Source organism: Melampsora larici-populina (genome assembly GCF_000204055.1).
Source record: "Melampsora larici-populina 98AG31 unplaced genomic scaffold MELLAscaffold_32, whole genome shotgun sequence".
Lineage (NCBI taxonomy): Eukaryota > Fungi > Basidiomycota > Pucciniomycetes > Pucciniales > Melampsoraceae > Melampsora > Melampsora laricis-populina.
In genome coordinates, this window is record NW_006768796.1 from 877,092 (window position 1) to 890,413 (window position 13,322).

At 42.1% G+C, this 13,322-nt stretch overlaps 2 protein-coding genes across 2 annotated transcripts; one reads left to right on the forward strand and one right to left on the reverse strand.

The window, feature by feature from the left end:
• Window positions 1-8,563: 8,563 nt before the first annotated feature.
• On the forward strand, window positions 8,564-9,488 carry MELLADRAFT_56791 (uncharacterized protein; the record flags this gene model as incomplete). The annotated part of the gene is made up of 4 exons (XM_007412678.1): window positions 8,564-8,593; window positions 8,671-9,029; window positions 9,103-9,272; window positions 9,358-9,488. Coding segments are annotated over 4 exons (617 nt in total), but the record flags the coding sequence as incomplete, so codon positions are not given.
• Window positions 9,489-10,076: 588 nt separating this feature from the next.
• On the reverse strand, window positions 10,077-10,809 carry MELLADRAFT_108875 (uncharacterized protein; the record flags this gene model as incomplete). Its single annotated transcript, XM_007412708.1, has 4 exons — window positions 10,077-10,200; window positions 10,307-10,430; window positions 10,553-10,728; window positions 10,790-10,809. The coding sequence occupies 4 exons, from the start codon at window positions 10,807-10,809 to the stop codon at window positions 10,077-10,079; spliced, it is 444 nt and encodes a 147-aa protein (XP_007412770.1).
• Between the last annotated feature and the right edge of the window lie 2,513 nt (window positions 10,810-13,322).

Here is a 13,322-nt window from a genome sequence, read left to right on the forward strand (position 1 = left end):
TAAGGCTGATTTCTGGCTGTCCTGGATTTTGAATGACCAAATGATGATTGTTGTTATTGTGATACTCAGGTGGTACGATTTCTGGTGGAGGTCCTTGGGATCTCTCGTATTCTCTCGCGGTATCGTCAGATCCGGGTGAGTCAATCTCGATGTTTGATAACGGGTCAGCAGCCGGTGTAGTGGTTGTGGATTCAATCACAATCGGTTTGTGGCTCGTATTTCCGTAAGCGTCCTCGAACTCTAGAACTGATCCGTCTAGGTTCGATTCGGGTAGAGCTGGCGTAGATTGGTGTGTACGGTTCGCTTCCGTGCCTTGTTGTTGAGGGGTTCCTCGGTTCGCAAGGTCTAATGAGTTAAACAAATGGGGGAAAGACACTGTAACGATACAAGTGAAAAAGATGAGATTTATAATAGTCAGAGGAAGAGGAAGTAAGGTGGAGAGAAAAAAAAAATGGAAGTTAGTTTTACTTCTTTCAACTCAAGACTAGTTAGTTTGGGGTTATAACAAGATAAACAAAGCTAATGTTGATTCTATTAAAATGAAGCGAGAAGAAGAAAAATTAAAGGAAAAAAAATATGAATCGATTTGAATTTACTTTTGATTTTATAGATAACTGTTATGAAGTTATAAAGGCTGTTGAATTTGATTGAATAAGTAGGATGTAGATAGCAAGTTGATTTGTGCTCTTTCACTTTGCTTGAGGATCGATTTGAATCGGGATTCGTAGTCTACTTATATGAGTGAAATCTTTGATCCAATACAATTCCTATGTCAATTTGTTCGATAATCACTGTTACGGATGACGTACGTTAGGTTTCTCTCGTAATTTTATTATTAGGTATTAATCTCTTGCTGACTCAGTTTTATTATTGCTTCGTCGCTGTTTGGGCAAGGTTGTTGTTAGGATACGTTTGCGGATGTAAAATGGATGGAATCGATCCTGATCTGGTGGCGAGTGATTAGAGTAATGGTCAGTGTTCTTTCTTCGAAGTAATTGTTTTCGATATGGTGGCTTGAGAGAAGTCAGGTTTCCAAAAAAAATACTAACTGATTTTTATTTTAATTACTGAATCGAAGGACTGGTGAGCTCCGATCCCGGAAATTCCAAAAACTTCTCAGTTTTGATTGATTCCCCTTGGTGAGTCTTCTTGCTGATTGGTTTTTCTGAACGTTCGTCCAACTCGATATCCTGAAATCAATATTCCTTTTCTTTGTCGTCGATATGATGCGTTGAAAGGAGTAGTTCCTTTTATTTTAGGATCTAAGTAAGTCCTTTATCTGGGATTTTCGAAATTTGAGCTCTTGTATATGTAACTACCCGACTCGTCGGTTCTGTAGTAGAACCTGCTCGACTGTTCAGTGTAATGTGTAAAGAAAAGGAGAGATTTGCTACTTTCGAGATTATAGAACACTGTACTTGTGAGTGTGTTTATTAAAAAAAATGGTGAAAATTGATATGAATTTTTTTTTTGGAACAATCAATAACTTGGAAGAATATTTGTAATTATTATAATCCAGTTTTATGATTGATTTTAATGGGTGTTATGTTTGATATGAACTGAAATGAGTAAAAAGTTGGTAGTGACTTATCTTACTAGTCACTTTGTTATTATGTATTTTGTTTTGTGATATCTACTATTTCTTATTTTGTCTAGTTTATTATGAAATCTCACACTTTTGGTTAACAAAAGGTTATTTAAGGTTGAGGTTTTTGGGTTTCAACACGATGAGGCCCCCAAATGTGAGGGTTGGGTACTCAGTTGAGGACTCAAGGCTCACTAGATGGCTAAGGAAGGTTTGCAATTTTAATAATTATCTTTTAGATTTCAATTATAAAGTAATTACAATTGGAAATTTAAGAAAGAAAAGAAAGGGGGGAGAGAAGACTGGTCTGTTTGGATAAATCCAGACAGACTACAGTTAAATGACTCCTGAAAAGGAGATTTTAAATATAATTATAATTAATTATAACTGAAAACTGGATCCAAGGTTTTCCTTCAAACCTCTATTGACAGTATGAAGAGTGAGGTCTAGATCACTACACTGGTTGTTCTTATGGTCACCAACCTTGGGTTGTTCTTATGGTCACCAACCTAAGTACTTATATATAGGCCACTACCCTGTGAGTTGTTGAAGGTCACTAACCTAGTAAATAATCTACTTGGGGAAAGTAGAGGATCCAGAAAATAGTTGAAGGGTGTATTACTTACTTTTAGTCAGGAACTGTTTAAAGTAGAGAAGTAAATCACTAGTCTTAATTTATAAGACCCTTGATTATGAACTTCTATATTACTTTAAAGATGTTCTTTAAAAGTGATGTGTAATAAAAGCTTGGGGATCCCTCTCTGAAGGCTGAGAGAGGAGGAGTTTATATACTCTCCTCTCCAGACCTAACTGTAGTGATATTTGTTTATATCACTGCAGTGGTTTAGGGTTTAATTATTACTGTTATTTATGATTATTATTAATACTACATAATTACATATACCTGTTATGTAATTTATGTAGTATAAGCATTTTTAACTCTTGACACTGAGTTATGAGGTGTTATGAGTGTTTTATTACATATTACATATGATTTTAAATGTATATGTATATGTAATTAGGTTGTATATACGGTTTATTACAAGTTACATATGTTTTGTAGGGTTTATGTACATGTAATTAGTTGTCTAAAGGTGGTTATCTATGTTACAAGTTAGTCTTTGGGTACATACATATGTATCCAGGGCTGACAACCGGAGCCTTGATGTCAGCATCGCTCGACGAGTTCATCGACCCCGATGCAGAGGCACCTGAAGAACCTGAAGGTCCTGTTTCGCAAGAACAAAAAGTTCTTTACAACATCTATGTCATGCGTCAACAAAAAGCTTCTGGGATAATGTTTAGTCACATGACTCAACAATATCGTATCATGGTCGAGTCTGAGGGGTTTATCTATCAACCCTTGAAAATCTGGCTTCTTATGAAAGAAAAATTTCAAGCCACCACCTCTAGCAGCAAGGGCAGAGCCTATTTTGCTTTTACTCGAATTGTGTTCACCTCTCTTGATGAGTATATCAAGGAAACTCGTTCTGCACCGGCAACTATGCGCGCTTGCGGTGTTAATTTCAGCGACGATCTTCAGGAATTGATAGGTGAAACTATCGTCGGCAACCTCCCGAACTCAATGGAAACGACTATTTTCATTTTTGACACCAAACGACCCCTGAAAATAAAGGTGGTTCTTGATGTCATGGAAACTTATCTTGTTGATTATAACGAGCGTCATTGTCGCGACAATTCAATTGCTTTGGCAACACTTGCTAATCGCCCTCCACGACAAACACATCGCTTTCCTTACCCAACCTGTTCTAACGGACGTCACAACCCGGCTGTCAGAGGACACAAACCTGAGCAGTGCTATCAAGCTTTCCCGGGACTTCAACCAGCTAATCCAACGCCTGTGTCCAGAAGTCAAGCGACCACTGCCGTTCTACAGGCAGCTTATCTAGACGACGTAATTGAAACTACCGTGTTTTCATGTCGCACTCCTACTGATGATGGCATAATCCTGCTAGACAGCGCATGCTCTGACCATATGGTTTCCAAGGTCAATCTGTTCAACAACTACGTTGAAGCAAAGTCTGATGTCTCTCTTGCGGATGGAAGTGTCATTCACATTGCTGGTAAAGGAGACATTCTATGTAATTCTTTTGGAGGAAATGTTGTTTTGCAAGCTTATCACGTCCCCAATTTAGGATCTCCATTAATCAGTATGGGTTGTCTTCTCAATGATGGCTATCATCTTTTTCATGATAAAGGAATAGTCATTTTAACTAAAGAAGGATATGCTGGATTTTGTGGTCAAATCAGGAATCGAGTTATAGAGTTGGACATCATCTTAGGCGCGTCATCCAAATCTTTCACTTGCAATAAGACGACATCAGCTGATTACAATGTGCTACATAGAGGTTCAGGTCACACAAACACTCAACGACTTCAATTGATGTATGGAGTGAAGGCACCTGATGAGTGGTTCTGTGAAGACTGTGTAATTTCTAAAGGCCATCGTCTTCCATACCCCAGTTCACTTCCAAAAGCTACTTTTCCTCTTCAATTTGTTCATAGTGATCTCAGTGGAAAGATGTCAACTGTTTCAGAATGAGGAGGACTTTATTATTCCAAGTTAACGGATGCTTTTACAAATTATAAACATGTGTATATTTTAAAAGCCAAATCAGAAACCATCTCTTATTTTATGAAATTTAAATCTGAAGTTGAAACTTTCCACAATTGCAAAATCGTGAGTCTAGTGAATGATCAAGGCAGAGAATACATGTCAAAGGAATTTCGTGAAATGTTACAAGAAAACAGTACAATTTCCTACTTGAGTGCACCTTATACTCCCCAGCAAAATCCTGTATCTGAGTGAGGTAACAGGACGACCACTGAAAAGGCTTGAGCACTTTTGCAACACTCTAACTTACCCATTTCCTTTTGGGCTGAGGCTGTCAATACGGCAGTATTCTTGGAGAATGTGACGCCGATGGCAAAGATCAATGGTCAAACTCCATATGAGTTATGGCATGGTAGGAAGTTTGACGTGTCCCGTCTGAAACCTTTTGGCTGCAAATCTTACGTGCTCATTTCGAAGAAATTTAGGAAGAAGTTTGATGCAACGTCAGCGCCAGGAATTTTGTTAGGTTATCAACTTGGAATGAAAAACTATTGAATTAGGCTTGATACGGGTGAAACGGTTTATTCTCATGATGAAGAAATTGGATTGATTCATTCTACTGAAATCCTGATTCAGTCTTTGACAACTCCGGTTAACACTCCTCCTAACTCACCCATTGTTCTTTCACTTGTTCAAGAAGACTTTTCTGAGGAGTCTTTGCCTGAAGTTCCTTTACAAGAGGAGAAGCATGGTCAATTGGTAAGACAAAATGAGCCGGAAGAATCAGAAAACCAATTAGTGTTGCATGAAAATCGTATGCAAATTGAACCAGTACCTGACATTCCTAATCCACCTATTCCACTTCCGATCGTCCCAGTCAAGCACTCTTGGGATTGGCAAGATTCAACTATACCAGCTATACATGACATTTCAAGTGCTATCGATGAATCAAACATTTTACCATCTGATTCAAAACGTGAAAAACACGGATGAAAGACATAGGAACTCTCATTACAAAATATGAGAACCAGGCTAAGGACAAGTCTTTACGGTTGGGAGAGGCGAACTGTGGTGAAACAAACCCTTACGCAAAAGGTGATAAATCAGAGTTCAAACACCCTGAAACCGGAGCTTACCTACAGAACAACCGCGCCCCAGTCCAGTCAGCATCCACAAATGGATACGCCGGAACAAGCTCAGAAACACAACCACTCAAGCGCAAGAGAGGCAAACGTGGAGGCCACTCAACATCTCACCACCCATCGGCCAGACAACCTCCTCACCATGCAGCTCCCCCACCGGTACATCATCACTTGCCAATAAATCCTACCTTGTATCAGGTCCAACACCCTCTACCACCTGCAGCCCCCATGGCTGCTAATCGATTTCCTAGCAGAGGTGGAAGAGGAGGATTCCAACAACCTAGAAATGAAAGCCCCAGAGAACCGTCCCACAAAGACGTAGCAAGCAATCTTCCCTACAAGACCAGCATATTCCAGAGCAAAAACGGACCAGTGTGGCCAAAGGGGATCAAATGTGATATGAAGATTCACGCCTGGAGAAATGCACTAGAAAAGCATCACCTCTTACCTCGGTTGCAATTCGTTCTCGACGGATTCAGAACAGGTTTTGACCAAGGTATCCCAGACCACTCAATTGAAGGCCTCCCGTTTTTCTGCCCGCCCAACCATCAGTCAGCTCTCTCAGCTAGAGAGGACATAGAGAAGAACTTAAGACAAGAAGTTGCAGCAGGGAGAATGTATGGTCCCTACACAAAAGAAGAAATGTCATCAAGGTACAAGTTCTTTCGGTCTAGCCCTCTTGGCGCCGTGATAAATGGTGATGGTTCTTTCCGCCCAATGAACAATTTATCTTTCCCAAAACGAGACCCAAGCATCCCTAGCGTCAATTCCTTTGTAAACAAAAATGAATTCAAAACGACGTGGGACAACTTCGAAAAAGTCGCCCTCCACATTGCAAACGCATCAGTACCATTACAGATTGCACTTTTTGATTGGCTTAAAGCCTATAGGCAAATCGGAACACACCCCAACCAGTGGCCCTCCCTACTGATCCAAGACTTCAAAGGCTTCCTTTACATCGACCTATGCATATCCTTTGGGGGAGTAGCAGGCTGCAGGAGCTTTGGTGGCCCCACAGACGCATGGAAGGAGTTAGTAGAAATGGAGTTTGGGCTAAACAGGGTGTTCCAATGGGTAGATGACAACCTAGTCATCAAAGAAAAATCAAGCACACTTAGCATGCATGAAGTAGTTGCTTACAGCACGAGCTTAGGTGTGAAAACAAACGAAACCAAGTTTACACACTTTAGCAACGAACAGAAGTATATAGGTTTCCTTTGGAATGTCAACAAGAAAACCGTTTGTCTACCTCCGAAAAAGCTACAAGAACGTCAGACTCAACTGTCAGACTTCCTGGCCAAGGTTGATTACACCTACAAAGAAGTCGATAAGATGTACGGATGCCTCAGTCATGTTTTGTACATTGCCCCCCAACTACGTTGTTACTTACGGACAGGTTATTGCTGGAAATGCGAGTGGGTTAAACATGAAGCCAAACGCAAAATGCCCCCTCATGTTAGGAGTGACCTGGAAGTCTGGAGCAAAGACCTAGACAACTTTCCAAACCAACTCCTCTTGAAGTCTAGATTGGTTAATAACATCGGTTGGGTAGGTGATGCGTCTACGTCATACGGCATTGGTGTAATCATAGGAAAGTCCTGGGGACAATTCAAATTGAAACCCGGATGGGACCAACCCCTCGACGAACCAACTCGTGGGATCGCTTGGTTGGAAACAGTCACTGTACGTCTAGGACTGCTGATAGTACAGAAGCTGTGTTCCCTCGATGGAGAAAGGTTTCTAGTCTTAACGGACAACACGACAACTGAAGGAGTCTTACGTAACAAGTCCTCCAGAGATTTCTGGGTCAACAAGGAATGGAAAAATATTTCAACCCTCCTCTTTCAGAACAACTGCCAACTGGAACAGTGACGGGTGTCTACGTTAGACAACGCAGCCGACGAGTTGTCAAGAGGACTTCCCTCTTCTAAGCCTTGGTACCTGCAAGTCCACATAACTCTCCCTGACAACTTACGACCCTGGTTAGAGAGCGTAGAAATTCCAACACAGACAGAGCTCCTTTAAAACCTTCACGACAACTACCGACCTTGTCTTCGTCGATTACCTCCTTTTTGTAGTACTAAACACCCCATTTCATACCTCGTTCTAATACATTTCCTCTTCACATCTTCCCTATCTTGTCTACCATCGTTCATCCTGCTAAGTCCCAACCCAGTATCAGTACCATATATCATTCACCCTAGTTCATATTACATCCAACCTTCTAATTCATACACCATCCGAACCCTCTTGGAACTCTAGCTTGAACCTTGAGAAAGGCCTTATTCCCTACATCGATACCACAATACCCGGCATGAAGTGTATCAAATCATTTCTCCGGATAAAAGACAATGTCAAGCGCCCCTTAACTAGAGCGCAGCGACACATGATCCGGGCAGGATGGTGCTGTTCAACTATCAAATCCTACGCATCCAGCGTGAAGAAGTTCAAGCTTTACACCGCCCTGAAGCGCAGACCAGCCTTTCCAGCCTCAGTAGACACAGTAGAACAATTCATCGTTTGGGCCGGACATAACGTCAACCACCGCGCGACAAACAAACCCGTTAAAGTCACAACAATAACCAAATACCTAACTGCTTTACGAACCTGGCATGCCTTCCACGGATACAACTTTCCCAACATCCACTTGACCTGATTGAAAACGCTACTCAGAGCATCGAAGAAGCTGGAAGTCAGAGCACCAGTTCAAAAAGCAAACAGACAACCAGTCACGCCACACAGGGGCAAAAATTGATGCTCACAACTATGTGAGCGTTGAAATTTTCTTGTTTTGTTCCCATTTGTTTCCCATTTGTTTCCCATTTCTTTCTGCTTGTCAGCTCAGTGTGTGATCGACAGAAACTGAGGAGATGAGTCAGGCCTCCCTCAGGCAACATTCCTTAGCAAAGAAGTGTGAGGGAGGCCTGACCCATCTGCTCCCTTCATCTAAGCCCCTCAGCTCATCCTCAGCGGCATCCCTTGACACCTGTGGCTGGCTGGGCTTTTGTCAAGCTAGCCCCGTGTTGGGTTTTACAACACCAACCCAAACTGTTTCGGGAACAAGGGCAACTGGGACGTCTCCAACAGTGCTGACTGTCAGCTCAGCTGACAGTGATCACTTTCACGTCCCTTTTTACGCATGAACAGCTCCAGTCTACATTGGACTCCTCGAAACCTGCCAGCTCTGGTCAAACCACGGTCAAGAGTGTGCCTGACTCGACTACGCCTCAGACTGAATCTAACGGAGTCTGCAATCTCGATATGATGAATCATTCACCAGTCACCGTCGGTAGGTCCTCAACCTGTCGTAGTCAGGTTCTCAGGTTCAGGAAGATATAATATTGACGTGCCATTCACGATATTTAGCAAACCCCCTCATAGTCGATGATGAGCGTTTGAGTCGGTTTTGTGAAGAATATGCTGGACAGGCACCGCAATCACTGCAAGAAATTTCTCAGAACAATCAAATCCTCTACCTCACAACTCGCGCCAACAAGGCCAACTTGGCTTTTTATCATCTACATTACCAATTTTCTCGCTCGCTGGATACACTCTCGGCACTCAAGATTATCCCGGGAAGCAAGGCTTGTGACTGGGACCGGTCTTTTGTGCAGGAGATTGCTCAATCTGTTGACATGTATGTCCATTGCGAGATACCTCATGACGCTAAATGGGATCCCGAAACATCCGACGAGGTAGACTTGGTGACCACATCCCGGTTTGAATGGTGGGTAGTCTTCATGAATTATTCTTTGATTGAGATGATTGTTGAGCTTTGAATTGTCTCATTTGCCCACCAGTCTCCTTGCATACTTGAAAATCGTTGTTCATCGACACTTGATTGCTACTCATCCTCAGCAAGAGCTCAAGGCATGTCTGGTCGCATCTAAGATGCTGATAAATGTGATCGACCACCTCAACAGCCGAGGCTTCCTTGAGCTCAGCGCTACCTGGACACCTTACGTGGTCAGTGTGTCGTATTCAAAGATGTGTTTCTCGAAATAGATCACATTCACATTTACATATATATATCCATCGCGTACTTCATCTCCTAGATCACTCCGGCGGCCCTTACATTCATCTTTGCCGTTTCTACTTGACACGAGTTTATGACAGCCTCTTATCGAGTAGAATCTTATGCGGATGCCTACCGATGCGTGAATATCCTGGCCGCATTGGCACCTACGTTAGTGCTACTTAGCTTGTAGGGTGCGCCACAGTCGTTGACCTTTGATCTACCCTATCGCCACTTCAACACTCGCACACATGATAGCACGTTCCAAGCTGCAAAATTGCACGCCTCGTTGGAGCACGTGCTGAAGTGTTGCGATGAAGAAACCCTCAACCCGGGCTCGACTCTCTGGAGTTCAGCAATTCAGCCAGGAGCGGGTGAAACTTAGTCGCTTTCACCTTGTTCTTCTTCAAATACTGGAATTGCACAAACATCTTGCGCTCTGAATGAGCTCCCGCCAATGAGTGCGACTGCACCAGAGCTCCCATCACTTAGCGCTGATGCAAGTGGTGCTGTCTACGTTCCTGATACTTGACCGGTCACACTTGAGTTATTGAATTTCGCCGCGCCCCAGCTCGATGCTTCCTTGTTTCAATTCCCAGGAACAGGATTCAATGTACCAGCACCGTGGGAAGCACCACAATGGACCCCCAGATTCGGATCCTCTCTCTATCCCTGCCAACGCTCGGGTACAATGACTTCGTTCCTCAATCGTTCATTGGTCCGAACTCGATTGACGGAGAGCACAAAGCTTTGGATACTTCACCTCTCCCTAGTTGGGCTTAAGTAAACTGGTTCATCTACTGAAGGAAGTAAAGAAGTTGAAGTATCGATAATCGTATTAAATTCATGAAACGTTTTGGTAATTGTAATCGAATCTCTTGGACTATAAGTTCAAAATAAGTCAATGAAAGTACACCACCAGAATTGTTTGAAAATTCAAGAAAGATATAAGTTAATGAAGAATTGATTGATATAAATTTCCACTCAACTTTTCAAGCCAACCTAATCTAAAATCGGTTTTCACAATCCTAGTATTGGAATCGAAGACTTCAATACCTTGAGCTTTATCAACTAAATTATCCCACATCCCTCTAAGCTTAGGAGGATTCAAAACTGATTTAAAATCATCCACATTAACTTTAGATTGATCAATCCAAAGATCACTGATAGCTCTAACCACCATTTGACCATATGATTTTTTAAGATGAATTTGTACATTTGAAAATCAATCGGACCGATTCCATTTAATAATTCACGTGGGTTTGGTTTCGAATCTAAAAATGGAGTATGTGGATTTACTTGGGTTGCAGTAGGTGGGATTGGTTTCCATTGATTTGATTGATTTGAAGATAATAATGATTTGAATTCTGATAAAGCTTTGTTTAATGTATCTTGATACCTTTGATGTGTTCTGTTGAAGAATTATGAATGAGATTAGTTTAAGATTATAGATTAGGAAAGAGATGACTAACTGTTCAAAGGAACCATCCATAGTTCGGTAGACTTTTGAGTGATTTTAAGATCTTCAAAGACATCCAAGGGATTAGGAGATTTGATGATGAATGATTGATGAATTGAAGATAAATACTTGAAGGTGGTCCAAAAACCCGGTCTCTGCTCAAAAACCCGCGGAATTTGGGCCAGGTTCCGGTCGTGATTCTTGGGTACCCCACAAACCAAATTTCAACAAAAGCGGGGTAAATTTGTGGTGTAGTGCTGACATATATTGGGAAGGGTGGTGAAAAAAAAATGATTTTTTTCCATCTTGGAGAGGTTCTGAGCTGTTCTGAGTATGCCTCATGAGCGGATCCTGAATACTCATCTCAGAGAATGAGCCCACAGAATGCTCATCCAAGATGAAAATGAGCATTCTCCAGCAATGCCAAGCAAAATCTGAGGAAAACAGCCTGATTGCCTGAACACTACCAAACTCATGAATTGAATGATTCTGAAACAAAATGAATCTTTTTTGGAGTTTTCAGGAAAGTCTACAACGCTCACATAGTTGTGAGCATTGATTTTGGCCCCTGTGCCAAAAGCTCTCCTCTCTCTAGTGTCAGATATTGCCGAGCTGGAAGTAGACTCCAAAGGCTTAACCGCTCTGGTCCTCGTTGCATACTGGGGACTCGCCCGGTTGGGAGAACTCGTATACAAATCAGTCAAACATTACAGACACAATCATACTGCCATCCTAAGAACAGACGTTAGAATTTACACCAAGCACACCAAAGAGGTAGCTGAAATCCAACTTTGCAAAGCTAAAACGGCTGCTCCAGGAGAAATTCAACTCCTAACTTTGAGGGCCTCAGGAGGCGTCCTCTGCCCGGTAGCCGCCCTACAACAACTACTGACTAGCTTAGAAAAAGTCAAAGACCCATGTTTGTTTCTGACTCACGAGGCAAATGGCCACGCGGCAATCACGAGACCAATAATGACAAAGATAATGACGAGAACTTGGGGAAAAGACTCGAAATTGAGCGGCCATTCTTTTAGGATAGGAGGAGCGACCCTGTTGACCAAGGCAGGAGTGCATTTAGATGCTATTACAGCCCTCGGCCGGTGGAAATCTTCCTGTCACACCCTATATCAGCGTGAATGGAACAAGCAAGAATGGAAAGCAGCAAAGAGAATCTTACGTATCACGGAAGATGTCATTCCAAGGTACCATTGAGCTTTCTTAACCTCTCCCTATTCACTCAACACCCCCCCTTGTTGTCCTCCCTTTCACACTTTCATCAATTGTCTTTCCTTACTTCCTGTACCCTGTTGATATTATCCTTGTCATTAGCAATCTAGACACGATTTGTGTTATCTTTTACACCAAACAGATAGGTTGCCTCCTTGTTACCTTGACAAACACAAAATACCCAAGATGTGAAGGCGACAGGGAAAGGAGAAGCCTAACTAGGCTCAGGCCTGCCACCCAAGAAAGGGATATTTAGGCTTCTCCATCCCCTCTAGATAACGTACTCAAACCTGAGAAGAGACAAATGAACTCTACAGGTTTAAACTTCTTCAACGAGGATTTCCAAACAGAAATCTCGGAGAAGAAGTAGATACGATTAGAGGAGAATTCATACTCTCCCCCAGAAGAGATGAACTCTCCACAATTGTTTCTACTTACGCATAACTATAAAGTCCAGGTTTTGTCGGAAGTAGGAACTCCCACGAAACCTACCGCCCACATCTATTCCTTCCCTCACTTAGTAGGAAACTAAGCAAGGGAAGGAAAAATCTATTGATAATATAAGAGTTACAAATTTGAGAATGGACTCCCCGACACTACCTCAATCTGACTCCTTGACGATCTTTGACTGACCACTTGTCATTGTCTCTTTGGAGTCAGTCAGTCTGTAATTAAAACATGTACTTTGGTTCTAGAAAGCTTTCCACCACTTGTGTGGTGTAGACCTTCCAACTCACACCTTATAAAGGTATATAATCAATTCCTAAACCTTCCTTCCTTCCTCTCCTTCAGTGAGGACACTCAAAGTCCTTACAGTTACTTCCTTCATGGATATATCTTGCATTGCGTCCCTTGAGCAAGTGGCAAATATCCTGGGTTCTGAAAACTGTTGTGCACATTGGGGTGAATCTCTTATATAGAGCTATGAAGAAGAATATGTGTGACAAGGGAGTATAGTAAATTGACCCTTGACAACCCATTACAACAAATAATTCATCTCCTGCCATCTGCTTCCAACAATTATTTGATCACAGAGGTAGCAAAAACCTTGAAGTTGTTTTACATGCACTTTCACACCACACATGTTGTGGTAGAAAAATCAAGTCATCTCTTAACAATCTGAGAGCCACAGTTGCAAGTTTTGGGTATAGGGTCGTTTGATTGACACCAAGTCTGACACTCCATCTCAGAACGACTCATATCTACGTCAACATTAACCAATGCTTCATCAGCTGATATGATTCCTTTTTCGCTCTTGGGATTCTTGATTGGTGGCGCCAACCAAGGTACGACTTGGCGCAGAGTTCCATGACTGAGAG